Consider the following 15,791-nt stretch of genomic DNA (forward strand, 5'->3'; position numbering starts at 1 on the left):
CACAGAAAATCTGTGGCCTCACACAGAAAGCAATTGTGATGTGGCCTGTGATCCAAAGGGCCCAAAGCTAAACCAGATAACGTCAGGAATGATAACCTTGCTATTCAGCATGACTTTGGATGGATGAAAAACATCAGTTTTATTGGACAATGAGCAGCAGCTGAGCTGACTGTCCACAAGAGCAAAGTCCATTTGCTCTCTGACATTCTTTCTCTTCACTCTTAATCTCCATCTACCCTGTCACTGGCTGTTAAGGAAGACAATGGTTAGTAGAGAAACTAAGACTTCCTGTCACCAGGAGGAAGTGAAGAACATGCATACGACTAGAGTATGCTAGGGAGCCTGGGAGCAAAGTTTTCATCCTGACTGTGCTGGATGTAGTCACCCCAAGTTACTACCCTTTCTGGACCTGTGAGGGGATTTGAGTGAGGGCTAGAATGTCTTGTTATATTGTCATGACCCTGCATCAAGAGGACAATAATCCCTTGTCATGTGTGCTGCTCACCATAGCTCCCTGTAACAGCCCACATTGAGGAAAGTGGGGCATACTGTAGGTTTTCACGGATTTTAAAGTTCCCTGGCCCTCTTGCACTTGAATTTCTAGAGGATAAATCTGAGTGCCAACTGAAGATGAGTAGAAATAGGTGATGATATACTGCAGAATAGGGCACGGACAACGAAGAGACACAATATAACTGATGGACACTTGGAAAGATACATCTTAAATGCAGAGAGGTAAAGAAATGACACCATTGAGCTCCTTCAGTGCCATTCTATCACCAGCCTCTGAAGAAAAACCCTGCTGTGAATCACTCAAAGTGGTAAAAAATACCTTACATGACTTCCTGGTCTGCCATATCCACTATATGCTCCACTCACAATTTTCTGACCATCCCTTTCACTCACTGAGAAATCAATCATGTGCAGTGGGGGGATGGCCCCAGCTTCTGTCCCAATAATAACCAACACCACTATTCCCATAGACACCATTCAGTCATCTCATGGGGCCATAGATGCCACCCCATTTGTGGTATAGACAAGTAGAATAGCTAAATTGACTGTCCATCTTGAAAACAAAGGGACACAGTTATTTGGGATGGGTTGAAACCCCTAAATTTCATTAGCCATCAAAGAAGCTCTTTTCAAGGCACAGTCAGCTTGTGTTTTCTGACTGATGTGGGTCTTACTTTGGTGTCCCAACAACTGTAACTAATAATAAATTCCAAAGACACCTTGCACATAACACCGAGACCATAGTGTAGAAACCAGAAGTTAACTTGCTTGCTTCCTAGAAATGGTGATTTTATCTTTAGGAATGGTCAAAATAATATTCAATTTTATGGAAACATCCCAAATAAATCATGCATTCTCTAGGATATAAGAAGCTTTCTAAATGAGTAAATAACCTACTTGTTATTCACACTCACCCTGTGCAGTCATTTAGTTAGTAAAGGTTTTATACGTTTGTCTCTGCCTTCAACTAGGTGGCCCCATGTCTAAGGACATTCAAATTACTAGGAATTCATTCTCTGTACATTATTATAAACAATATAACTATCCTATAATTCACACTGGGAGAAAAAGCTACACAACCATTAATACATCCTGCTGTACATTATCCTGATAGATTGCCATGTCTTAGATTAAAATGATAATTATCATTGAGGTGCATACATTGCTCACAGAGCCCATGTAGAAAAAAAAGTAGGAAATACATTAGGCCTCTATGTTGGGTTTTGTGTGTGGCGGGGGTGGGGAGGTGGGGGGTGGGGGGGGTAATTCTTGACCCTATTCCACCTGAATCTTACGGCAGAAACATCTTTCTGTCTGTGGAAAGGTCCCTCGCTGAGTAGAAATGCCAACACAAAAACAAGAAAGACATTTACTGCTCTAAAGTAGAGCCTAATGGTTTATGACATGTTTATGCTTAGCTAGGTGTGTCTGGAAGCGGCATATGGTTAAGGATAATGATGCAAACTAGCCTCCTCTTGATGCTTAATATCCTATTGACACCAGCTTCATTTCAATGATGGATGGAGAAAACGGACAAGGCTTCCTCCCAGCCTCAGGCACTCTCTAAGCAGAGTGATGGATGGAATTCACTGAAAATTCATCAGAAGCCAAGATGATAGAGAAATGCAGTTTAGATATGACTATGAGATAATTCTCTATGGTTTTCTTACATTTCTGCACATTCTATGAAGAAAACACTGGTTTGTTTTGGTTCATACTATTTTCTTTCAAGAGTGGGGGATGAAAGTGACAAAAATTCATTATATAAATGTGGGAACCTATCAAACAATAAAAAAACAATTAGGGTAGTATGTTTGTATAGAAAGCAGTGTTCAAGGTTGAAGTGCTTTCTTCTTCTACAGCAAATACCAGGCATGCCTACTTGTCTTGGAAATGGCTTCTCCCTCTGAAGCAGTGGACAGCTTCTTACCCATCCAGGAAAATGGAGAACAAAGGACAAGCATGCTTCCTGCTCATGCTGAGTGAAAGGCACACTCTCAACACTTAGAAATGCAAACATGTGCCCATTTCCTCTGCACATAACTGTGGGGACTGGGAACTGGGGACTGGTACTGTTGCTCTGCCCAGTACATCTCTGCAAATTCTAAACTGTCTGGTTTTCTGTCTTCTAAAGCATACAGGAAAATGTGGTAGGCTGACTTGTTCACTAGCAAATAGGGCAAAACTTTAACTTTTGACCATCACTATATATTTGTTATTCCACAGCAATCATACCCTCCATAAAATCCCAAATTAATAAAAGAAAAACTGCAATAGAAATATAATTTATTTATTTTATTCTTAAGTGATCTCCCACATTTATGTATCTAAATTAGGAGAGTGAAAGGGAATGATTACTAAATCATGTCACAAATGTATTTTTTTTATTATTTTCATGTATCTCTGTGTTCCTGCATGTTTATAGGTGTGTGGGCCCACATGCATAGATGTGTGCGCATACTGAGGCCCAAGATTGATATCAGAAATTATCCCCGTGGCTCTTCCATATTACTTAGTGAGGCAGGGTCTTGCTAACAAACCTAGAGCTCACGGACACGGCTCACCTTGTTGGGCCGTTTGCTCAGGGGATCCAGCTCCACCTTCTGAGGCTGAATTACAGATGGACCACCACACACCCACCTGGCATTCACACGTGTTCTAGAGATGCAGACTCTAGTCCCTTGCCTCACTGCAAGTGCTTTAAGCATTGGACCATCATTCCAGCCAGTGTCATCCCTCGTCATTTGTCTATCTGTTGTAACACAACGCCATGATTTGAAATGCATTTTCTTCCTTGTTTTTCATTCTGTTTCTTTTTATTTTGTGTGGCCAAGCTGGAAATTCTTATCTCCTATCTCAATAGTGAAGCATGTTAAAGAAATGTGATTTCAAAGACTATTTACGGTTTCACATTCCCTTTGTATATAACTGTCATTACAAAGCCAATAATGTGATGACATCCGACATGATACCATGAACATCTGCCCGATCGATTATGCAACTTTTTTATAGAAAGACAATAAAATAAACACAAACGTATAGGTAAATATAAGATCTTTTATTAACCAAACTTTGTTTTTAAGATTATAAAATGATACATGAACTTTGTGAAAACTTGAGAATTACTAAAATGTTTTGCTTAAAGATTCTCATTAGATTCCAATTCCCCAAAGCAGCTATGTTAATTGCTTATTATGCAAATAATGGCATACATATTTATCTTATAGAAATATTATAGTTTACTTATTTTCACTTTAGTTTGCACTTACTGTCCTATCAGCATACAACAATTTTTTAAATTTTCACTCTTGAGATCATAATATAATCATATCATTTCCCCGTTCCCTTTCTTCCCTCCAAACCTACCCATGTACAACCACTCCCTCTTTAAAATTCATGGCTATTTTTCATTAATTGTTGTTACACATATCTACTTATATTCCTAAATAGAACCCACTCAGTCTGTAGACTGACGCTCGTATTTAAGTTTTCAGAAACCAAACATAAAGATTTTTAATAGTTATAGAGTCACATTATATTGAATTATTTTGATGTAGAAAAATTTCTCAACTAACTCTCACAGAGGCTGTACCGGTTGTTCCTACTTTGTTAACTCATAAATACTGCATTCAGTTATTAATCTAATGTAATAAACTTCTAAGAGTACTTCTGTTGAGTAAATAGTGGTGACACACAAATGGACTGAATGGCAGAGCTTGCGTGAATAGTGTTAGGTCAGCATGGCCCCAATACACAAATGCTCAGTAATTCCAGGTTAAAAGTCAGCTCTCACCTTCGTGGCCAAAGATTTAAGTTTCCCTAGTAGTGATTGTTTGTTGGAGTATACAACATCCTCTTCGTTATCTTCTCCTTCCATGATAGCACAGCTGTCTGCAGCTGGGAGCTCACACTCTTTCGAGTTAGTCGTCATTACTAATTTAGAATATTTGTATTCCAGCCTAAGCAGTGGTGAAATAAATAAGTAAATAAGCTGGCCATTTACAGTATTAGTAAAATCATATTTATTATAAACATTCATATACTAGCTTCTAAAATACTTCTGATAATACTGTATAGTTTCTCCAACAGCAAATCCCTCTCACCTGTGGCTGTAGCTTTAAATGTTCTCATTTATCAGCCATAGAAATATTCCCTAGGATGTCAGAGAATCAGTTCAATACAGTTAATTTTACCACTTATTTTACATTGACCTTACTATCCAATTATAGGGAACATTTGTAAGACAAAGAAAAGCCTTGAGGTCAGGATGCATTTCCTTGATGTATTAATATGTCAATACCAAATCACATTTTCTAAAGTTTAGGTTATAAAGATGAGAATATCAAGCAGATGATTTGCTTTTTATGGTATGTATCTCTACTTCATTTTTACTTTCTCTCTTTACTTATGACTTCAGATGTTATAATTATTCCTAGAAATTAGAACATAGATTCCCCACAGCCCTCTAAGTTCTACATCTTTTCCAAAGATTCAAGCCATGGAACAGAAACATGCAAGGGTTGAACTTAACATTCAGAACCGTTGTCTTTGAGACCTGAAATAAATAAAGATCATATTTGCCCTTATGCTTTGTCTGTTTCTTTGAAAACATCTTTGTTCAAGAAACCAAAAGAGAAAGGTGGAATAAGAAGTTAGATTATGTCAGAGAAAGAAAAACAGACCCATCTTCCAGTCTCAGCCCTGCTCCTATCTGGGTAACTTAGAGACTTTTTCATTTTTATAACAAATGACTAATTCAGTGGTCAGTAATGCTCCACCCACTTTCAATTATCAAAATAAGAATCATTTATTCTCCCTACTTTCTCAAATGCCTTGCCTGAGAAATGTCTTGTGGCACTGAGAGAATGGACAACATACAATAATTAGGACTAAAATTCTCACAGTATAAGCAGACTTTCTAGTTCTTATAAGATCATCCAATGAGGTTACTTACTTTTGATTTTTTTTCCAAAAGTAGCACGTTAAAGCCACCAACAAAACGGCTGTGAATGCCCCCACACCAGCTCCCACTTTCAGCCAAAAGTCAACTGTTTCACAGGTTGACAACTTTTTCTCAGGCAAAGTAATTCCTTTAATGCACCACTTGGGTTCGTTCCATACATACAATGTTTCCTTTTAAAACAAATAAATGAGACCATAGATGAGATCAGAAATGAGAGTAGGATTGAACTGTAAAAGCTAGAATTGGTACTGGGTCAACTTATCACATAGAAGAAAAGAGTTTTGCTAACTTATGCTTATCATAAGCATAAAGGATATTTCCTATTCAGTTAATATTAAAGAATATCTAGGAAGAAAGGAAAGATATAAAGAAAATAAGTAAATAATGAATTAAGGTGCAAAAGTCAAGCAAAGACATGCACTGTCCCATTAGAGGGGTTCACTACATGCTAAAGAAGTTGAATAGAAATCATTCCACTTTGGCACTTTGCTTGGACTGTTTTCCTTAAATTTTGATGATTCCAGGGTCATCACTACCTATACCAAGCATTCTCACTAACCCAAAGTAGATGATTCAATTCCTAAAGCAATGTCAATGTGCCCTAAATATCAGTGACAATTAACCAGTGAACAGTAAAGCAGATACATGGGGTCTTACCAAGCATTTTAAAAAGTAAAGTGATAAAATGAGGCAGAGCAAATACAGAAATCATAGTTCAGTGCATTCTTTCTTCTATAGCTTAGTATATATTATGACCAGTAGCTATTTACATGATCTTTAAATCCAGTGACATGGGGTATTATATTTTATATCTGGCTCACCATTAAATTTTCTGGTGTATGCTACTCACTTGATCTACACTCCAACAAAAGGATCAAGCCATGTTTTTGCTTCATGTCTTATGTGAACAGACACATTTCTACTATGAGTTATGAACTAATATACAGGATGATGGTTTACTATGAGGAGAAGTTTCAGTCAGGTTTCAAATATGATCTTTCAGCATGTTTTCTTAGAAAGGATTATTAGTGATCCTGTGGCTTTTAGTTCATGACAACTGCTGTCATTCTTATTGAACTGAACATCAATAAATTACTTTTGAAATGGATGACATTTTTATAAGAGTGAGGAGTGGGAAATGCAGAGGCACACTTAGGTTCACCATCACCTAAATGTAAACCAGAGTAAATGTAAACTCTAGCACATGTGGACCTCATCTGAAATACATCCTACCAACACCACCAAAAAGGTTGGTGTGAAAGTATAGACAGCTTTATCAAGTGTGTATGAATGAGAGATGTTTTAAAAAGTTCCATTGTCTAGTGGTTATATTCTAAGCATCTCAAGAACTCAAAATCATAATGATATATGTAAACCCAAAATGCCAAACTATTCAGTCAGCACCTCAGATACTGTCAAAGAAAGAATGTAACTGGGGAAAAGTTCTTAGTTACTCTGAAACTATTCATTAGAAAGCCTGATCCAATCATCTGATCAGGTATCACCAGGAACAGACAGACAACTGACACAGCAACTGGACGATTCCTTCTTCCAGCATAGAAGGGGATTTTGGAACAGGATTAAGATAAATTTGGTGATAAATTCAAAAACATTTCTCTTACTGATAACACTGTATCGCTTCAAATCTTTATTACTGCATAATGTTAGATATGATGCTTAACACATACTTAGAACCAGGTATAGACTTTTAAGATCTCAATTTGATAAGAGTGCTTTTCTCACAAGCCATGAAGCCTTTTTGCTTCTTTCAGCTATGTGTAAAGGACTTACATTCTGTAAACTATACACATCTGTACTTGAAATACTTACAGAATAGTGGAAGTGCATTCCCGGTCAATACAAAGTGGAAAACTGAAAAGAATAGGGAAGGAAATAGGACTGAAACAGTCCTTAAAAATTAAATGTTTAGAATTTTAAAAGATACACACTGAGGTATTTTTTGCAATCATTATTTTTGTTCAATTTTGAAGCTTTAGCATCCAAAGAAATCTGTTTATTCACGGACATGGGAATAGCAGTCGACATCTGTTCAGGATGCCTGTATAGGTTAGTCCTCACCTGGAGTCCTCTCTTGCAGGCTCCCTCGATTTCATGGAAGTCATGTTCTGTGCACAGAGGGCAAGCCTCTGCACTCTCCCATAGAAAGTAGAATGCACAGCCATCACAGGTGCCAGCTGGGCACTTGCTGAAATGTTAAAGAAACAGCAGCCTTTTTAATGCACTCAGTCCACTCCACTCAATACTGAAGTTCCCAAAGCATACTGGGTAGTGTTGTGTTAATGCTGAGGAAACACTTGTAGAAAACAGAAAATGGCTAAAGGAGCTGAAACTAGAATGATAGCTCTTCATGCTACCATTTTGGGTGGCTAGAATAAAACAGACAAATAATGCCAAGTACAGGGTGGATGTGAAGAAAAGGGAATCTTCATACATTGCAGATAGGAATGTGAATAGCCCCTCTACTTTCAGAGAGTCTTGCATTTCTTCAAACAACTAAACATGAATGTATCATATAATCAGGCAAGTCTGCTCATAGGTATAAACCCAAGAAGAGCAAAATGTATTCCACACAAAGGTTGGTAATGAATGTCCACAGCAACATCACCCAGAATGACCAATAGTGGAAACATCCCAAATGTGCATTGGATGAATGGATAAGTGTAATTTTCTGATGGACTTTTACTTGGCTATATAAAGGAATGCAGTAATGAGATATGCCACAATTTGGATGAACCTTGAAAATACTATGCTAAGTGGAAAAGTAGTTAGAAAAAATATGTATTACATGATGCTATCCATATGAAAGTCTAGAATAGGGACAGAGAACAGATGGTTTGCTGTTTAGGGTTTGGAAGAGGGTTAATATACAGGATGATGTTCTATGGGATATCATTCTGTACATTGTTAATATGTGTTGCTCTGATTGGTTGATAAATAAAATGCTGATTGGCCAGTAGCCAGGCAGAAAGTATAGGCAGGGCAAGAGATGAGGAGAATTCTGGAAAGAGGAAGGGCAGAGTCAGGAGTCGCCAGTCAGACACAGAGGAAGTAAGATGACAAGGCAGGACTGAGAAAAGGTGCCAAGCCATGTGGCTAAATATAAATAAGAATTATGGGTTAAATTAAGTGTAAGAGCTAGTCAGTAATAAGCCTGAGCTGATGGCCATGCAGTTATAATTAATATAAGCCTCTGTACGTTTACTTGGGGGATGTGAGTAGAAGAGATTTGTTCTGACTGCCAGCCAGCCAGGACACAGGAAAACTTCCAAAGATGAGAGTCAAAATGTTCAGAGATTCTTTGAGAGTCAAAATGTTCAGAGATTCTTTGCGAAATGATGAAAATGATCTAAAATTTGTTGTGGTCATGACTATATACTTCTATTAAGAATTTGAAGAATTACTTGTGTGTGTATCTGTGTGGGTGTATGTCTCTCTCTCCCCTTTCTCTCTCTCTCTCTCTCTCTCTCTCTCTCTCTCTCTCTCTCTCTCTCTCTCTCTCTCTCTCTGTGTGTGTGTGTGTGTGTGTGTGTGTGTGTTCTTTCCTACCATATTGATTTCAAGAATCAAACTCAGACTATCAGGCTTGGCCACCACATGGCACCTTTATTCACTGAGCCATCTCATTGGCCACAAGCTGTTTTCTTTGAAACTTTAGGAGACATATAGTAACTGAAATAAAAGCTTCTGGAAATGTTTCTTGGAAGTCAGAGCATCTAAGCTGAGTCTAGAACACTTAGGAGGAGTAAGACAGAAGGAAGTAAAGAACTTCCTACCAAAGGGATAGAATGGCTTGATGAACTGATAGAAAAATCACTCGTCAGTCACTCTTGCTGGACCATCCAGGTCAAAGCAACGAGGACAGTCAGGAGGCAGAGCCCTAAGCCTCAGATGCCAAGTGCATTATTGTTCCTATCAAAGACAACATACCCTGGGGAGAGAATCTGAGGAGAGAACCAGGGTCTATTACCGCAGGAGAACAAAAATTTCTTAAGTGAACCAACCAACCATCAGGTCAACACAACACTGTGTTCCAATACAATCTTGGGTCTCCCTGATGATGACTTAAAGGGATAATAATGTAGACCTGGGGTAGATGCACAGAGCAATCATAGGCAGAACCTAAGTGACTACTTTATGAATTCCTGCTTCCTGTTGTGTGAGCCAACTTTGTCTTGTTTCTTTGACCAAGGAACAGATAAACAGCATTGACTCTAAATTATTGTGTAATTGCTGTATATATTCCAATTGAACCAGAATCTATCTGAAAACATTCTGGTATAAACAGCTATTTTTTATGAATGTGCAAAATCTAGAGACTATTATCCTAATTTGTCTATTTAACTTCTAGTCCCTATCAGTCCATGTGACTAGAGGTTTTCCCTGCAGCTTCCTTCCAATCATGGCTAATGCTGAGCATAGATCTCCTAAATATCCATTAGCTAAAAGATAGACACAAGACAATAAAAATAAAAACATATGCTCCCTATGAAAGGCCTTAACATAAACTGTATTGGTATGTTAACTGTACACATTGATGGGTTTCATAAAGACATATCAATACAATAGCACTTTGATCATATCCCTCACCTTCCATTTCCACCCACTCCCAAATATTCTCTTTCGTTCCCCTTGTGGTCTAACTTCTCCTTTCTTGTCATTTATTTCTATATTCTTTATCTACATAAAATTTAGAATCTAGAAATAAGAGAAAAATATCGAATGTTTATGTTTGAATCTGACTCATTTTGCTTTGAGTGATGATCTCCAATTGTAGCTATTTTCCTACAAACAACTTAATTCTGTTCTTTGGGGCTGAATCAAACTCCAGTGTGTACATGTATCATGATGTTTCCATTTTGGATACTGTACATAACACTCCAACAAATGTAGATGTGTAAATATCTGTGTGGCACATTAATTGACAGTCATTAAGGTGTATAACCCTGAAGTGGTATAGTTGAGTCATATGACAGTTCTATCTTTAGATTTTTGAGGAACTTCCACATTGATTTCCATAAATCACTGGGCTAATTGATATTCACAGAAAAGTGAATAAGGATTCCCTTCTCCATACATCTTTGCATTCATTGTTTACTTAGTGATAGCTATTCTAACAGGGGTGAGATATAATTTCAATGTAGTTTTAACCTTGCAATGCCCTCATGGCTAAGGATATTGAACATTATTTCATATATGTATTGGCCATTTGTGCTTCATCTTTTGTGAACTGTTTGTTCAACCTATTAACTAGTTTATTGTGTGGGTTCATGTGGGTGCATATATGAGTGCATGCATACAAATGTCAGAGGACAGCCTTAAGTGTTGTTCCTCAGGTACCATCCTGTGGGAGCCCACAAAAGCTACCTAGTGAGATCTGAGCTTGCTTTACACAGCAGGGCTGCATTTAGGGGATGGCTTGACCTCGTGTGTGGTTACCAGGTGTTTGGGATGGTCTGCACTTGGCTGTACTGGTGGGGCGGGGGGGGGGGGGAGTTCTTTTGCTCCACCACTTGGCATTCCTTTAAAAGCCCTTTAGTAGAGCTAGAAGGGACTGATGGGTTTTGACCCAGGCCTTCCCGAGGCTATCCTATGTTTCTGTCTCTCTCCTCTATATTTCTATCTAAATATTTCTCATTTCTCCCTGCTCAAGAGTACCCTGGGGGAAAAAGTGGGGGCAGGCCCCCCACACCATCCAGTTTACTTTGAGCTATGGCAGCCCAGTGTTTTGGAGCTTTCCAAGTAGGTTAGACAGACTGGCTGGCAAGCCCTAGATATCTGACTGTCTCCACCATCCCAGTGAAGTTCAAACTGTAATTGAATTCCCCCTTTTCATCAAACACAGACTTTACTTCAAGGTAAAGCCCCACCAACCATGTCTCTCTCCTGTCTGTATGTTCTTTATGGTCTCACTTTCCCCAGGCAGATTTCAATGCCTAAGACTCTGATACGGCCAACACATTTGCATTTAACTTGACAGCTGGATATTCTTGTCTTGAACTGCCTTTCTACCACAATCAGTTTGAGTATATATGTGCAACTGAGTTCCAGTTCAGGTCAGTTCCCCTGGACTGTATGTGTGGTTCTGTGGTTCTTTGGAGAACCTGCACTTAGTGTGGAGGATGGGGCATAGTTTTGGAGTATGGAGCTACAGCGTCTTCTCCTCTTCCTGGCGGAGCGCTAGATTCAGGTCTTTCTTTGGATCCACTCCTACCTTGTCCCAGCACAATAGGCAGGGCTGTAGCCAGCGCCACTAAGTGGCTTCCTATTGCTGGCTTCATAAAGCATGTGGCCCTCTTACTCAAATTTTATTTCTGCTCTTTGTTCATGAGATTTTTCCTTCTGTTTATGGACCCAGAGTAGGAGGACTAGGGGAGAAGAGGGATTCTCCACTTTCTTTACTGCTTTTCCCAGAACTCCAACGAGAGTCTTTTGTTTCCTTTACAAATCTGCAGTCAATTTTTCTGTTTCATCTAGTGTTTCCCAGCCCGGTGTTTGCTGAGATCTTCCTGTGCTTTTCAGTCTCCTCACCTCTTTTTGAAGTCGTGGGATAGATGGGCTCTTTGAGATTAGTAGAGATGTAAGGGAGCAGTGTGTGTTCCCATTCTTCCAGCTTCTCACATCTTCCCCTTTAACTGTAAATGACATTGTAATGACCCCCAAACAGGCAGCAAAGACAGAGTCTGTGCTAGATCATCAATGGGTGAGTAACTTTCACGTTGAACAGTTGGGCCAAGAGAGCACACATCAGGCTGTGGATGTCTCTAACCAATCCCAGTAAAGATTATTGGTGTACACTTTTGGCCATAAGAACCATAAAAGCTCACTGGGCAGGGAAACTGGTCAGTGTTTCTCCCTTTGAGATCCTCCAACTCTTGCGAGTTTTTTTAATCACTTTCCCTTTATTAATCCACTTCCACTCTGCTCACTCCTTGTCGCTGGTTTCATATTCTTGGGTGTGAGACAAGGAACTTAGAAGCTGCTGGATCAGAGTAACATTGGTGATTGATCATGTGACACCCTAGTTCCCTGAGTCAAGCTCATCAAGAGCTACAAAAGTCTCCATTACACTCAAAAGCTTATATTTAGATACAATTCAAAACTGTATTTTTATAGATGCCAGCAAAATTTAATATTCTTGGTTAACTAAATACATTCCAAGACATCCTAAAATATAAGCACAAAAAAGTCTTTCTGACATGTCTGTGTTGTAGATGAGATAGATCTAATGTAAATGCAAATAAACAATCCTTATGTGATGCAGTAATAGAGGCCTAGTATTTTTTTTTATCAGGAATAACAATATTAGTAAATTTCTTTTCAGGAAAAAAACCTTAGTAATTAGCTGCCTTAATTCACCTATTTGTAAAACAAATAATAAATACAGACTAATAAACAGAGGCTTGAAATAAAAATAAATACAATAGGTAAAGATATACCTATTAACCACCCTCCTTGTATTCTTCTAGGTCAGGAAAAGCAGTTTTTAAAACTTTGAATTCCCAATTAGAAAGAGATTCCAATATAACCATGATTTTCCATTTTTTTAAGTAATTATTGTTTCTGATCATTTAGCAAAAATTGTCCAGCTCAAATCTCTCCTCCTCACGTTATTTTCTGATTTCTCTTTCCAGGAAGGGTGAGCTAGGGGACGACCAAACTGTTTACCATGGGGTAGGGAAGAGGACAGGGAGAGGAGAGTAAGTCTGCTAAACCTTGCAAAGAAACATAAACAAAACGATAGGAAAAACTAAAGTTGTAAAACTCCTGACAATAACGCAAGCTATAACTCAAACTAAACTTTAAAATGACAATTCTCCTCCTTCCCCTGCCTCGTTTCTGTAATCTGTCAGAGGTGAAGCTGTGCCTCCATCTTCACCCGATGGTTCTAATGCATAAAAGGAGAGAGCAGACCTGGCAAGCTTAAAGCACCAAAAATGTACAACTATTAACAATGTGAGTCTATTTCTAGAGAACTGACTGAACTACAGACACTACAGAAAGAAAAAAAATCTAGCTGCCACTGTCATTTATAAGGCTGTCATTGTGTATTCAAATCACCTCTCCTTGGTAGATTTGAGTTTTCTTTAAGGATACACTCAGGTTAAATGCAGTTTAGAACCAAGTCTATAACCCTTTTGCCCAATGACTCTTTACTATATATGGCACCCAATTTTGATTCTTTGCTATAAATGGAGTGTCACAGTTCAAGTCAAGCCTTCTCTATGAAGCGTGCCAGGGTACACAGGCTGTCACCTGCTCTGCTGCTGCCGATTCCTCTCAGCCTCAGCATCTGCTGAAACAGCCTTCCTCTGTTACAAAGCCTGGGCATTTGGAGAAGGCTCTCTTGTGTTGGACCCATAAAACATGGTATCTTGCCTCATTTATTTTTTTACATGATAAGTGTGATTGTATATGACTACATCTTACACAATTTGGTCTGTTATAGCAAAATGCATTAGCTTGAAAAATATCAAATTTATTTTTTAGATGTGTAGAGGCTGGGGAGGCTAAGCTTACATTACTTCTGAGTGAGGGCTTGCCCTCTGCTTCACAGATGGTGCAATCTCACAGTGTATCCTCACATGGCATAATGGGGAGCTAGCTTGTTGGGGTACCCCAATTTCATTCATGTCCTCAGAACACTGTACCCTAACCGCCTCTCAACACTACCACTTTCTAGTAGCCTCAGGCTGGCTTTTAGCATTTTAATACTATTTTAGCACATGAATTTGGGGAACACAAACTCTCAGACCTCACCACCTGAATTTGAACATAATATTTTTCACTTATGACTCTTAGATTCAGGGACACAAAGCACATCTTTAAGGACTCCCCTTTCTAAAGAATTCATCCTAGATTAATTACCATAAGTTAGTATTTGTTCAAGATCAGGAACACACTAACTCACTCCCTAGTTTCTTTTCTCTATAGAGTGCTTCCTTAGTGGGAAAAATTTTAGTTTTATTATCACTATTTCAAAATTGTTCTAAAAATTTATGAATGTTTTGTGGTGTGATTATATCCATCTCTTAAGATGGCTTATTTATGTTTGAATTGTATGACTTTGGCAAGTCTGAATTAAATATTTTTCATTTTCAATCAGTGTTTTTTGAGTATTTTCAAATGTTCATAAAGCTTATATGTGCATCAGTACATTTCTGTTCTAGGAACATATTTGGCCTTAATCTCTTGCATTATCTTACTTTTCAGACTTGGGTATCTATTATCTTGTGAAGATTCAGAGGGAAAAGATAAGGAATTCATTTGGTCTATTTCTAACTCTTAATTTCAAATGGATAGATTTTTTTTTGACATTAATAGGCCTTCCTTGATGTCTCAACCAAATGCTGCATTAGATTCCAATAAACCTGATGACTTTGATATAAAGACTAAATTTGAGCCTGTGGCACAAATCCCCGGAGTATTCAACTCTGAAACACTGTCAGGGCAGAACTGAGAAGCATTCCTTTGGTGAGATGCAATATCTTCAGAGGTCATCTTGATAATGAAATGAGTTTGGATTCTGCAAGAGGATTTCACAAAGCAATTTTAGGCTGACTGATAAACAGCTCAAGCAGTTGAGTATGTTCATAAACTGGGAGGAAGGAAAGAGGGACACGATGATGATGCTTTCACGTGAACGTTAACGATGAATGTTTAAAGAAGGCAATTCAGTTCAGAGAACATACCAGGAACGTGCAAATCTGCTGAGCCCTGCCCTGGGATAAAGCTGCTGTTTGCCTCTTTATTTACTGTGCTTTTTGACAAATCATTTACGAGAGTCTGAAGGAGGGTAGCATTTTGAAAAAGCATTTTGTCATGGAAGAACAGGAGCCATTAGGAGGTTGTTCCATCCCCAGGGTGATGGTACTCAGCAGCCACACAACCTCAGGTTCAGTGCCTCCCTGCAAGGAGGACCTTCCAGATCACAACAGACCCGTTATCAGAGCCTGCTCTCTAAGAAGGCACGTGTGTAATCTTTTTACTGACTCAAATTTATTGGACCGTTGAAGGGGCAGTTCTTAGACACAGTGCTGAGGTATGTATTATCCCTAACAAAAGATTTGACTGGAGATTTAAGAAGCCAGCCAATGGGCTTCTCAACGTAGATTTATTTGGAGCTATTAGCAGTCCTTTGTAGAAGAAATTTAGTATGTGCCCAAGCAGCAAACTTCGTTAGAAAGATACCTCTCAGAAGTCACCTGAGGCTGTCAAATTTTATCTGCCATGGATGCTACACTGTCCAGTTTTCATCTACCATTAGGAACCACATACATATATTTGCCAGAGCAAG

General features: G+C 38.6%; 1 protein-coding gene across 3 annotated transcripts in view; it reads right to left on the reverse strand.

Annotated features, from left to right (window-relative positions):
- Window positions 1-15,791, reverse strand: part of Elapor2 (endosome-lysosome associated apoptosis and autophagy regulator family member 2) — a 182,492-nt gene that overhangs the window by 10,291 nt on the left and 156,410 nt on the right. For all 3 annotated transcript variants that reach the window (XM_052722249.1, XM_052722251.1, XM_052722250.1), the window contains 3 exons: window positions 7,556-7,682; window positions 5,468-5,646; window positions 4,307-4,472 (listed from right to left, as the gene is read on the reverse strand). In XM_052722249.1, the coding sequence (XP_052578209.1) occupies window positions 4,307-4,472; window positions 5,468-5,646; window positions 7,556-7,682 (472 nt within the window). The remainder of the gene's footprint in view (window positions 1-4,306; window positions 4,473-5,467; window positions 5,647-7,555; window positions 7,683-15,791) is intronic.

This window comes from Peromyscus californicus, unplaced genomic scaffold (genome assembly GCF_007827085.1).
Source record: "Peromyscus californicus insignis strain IS unplaced genomic scaffold, ASM782708v3 Scaffold_6__1_contigs__length_162567912, whole genome shotgun sequence".
NCBI lineage: Eukaryota > Metazoa > Chordata > Mammalia > Rodentia > Cricetidae > Peromyscus > Peromyscus californicus.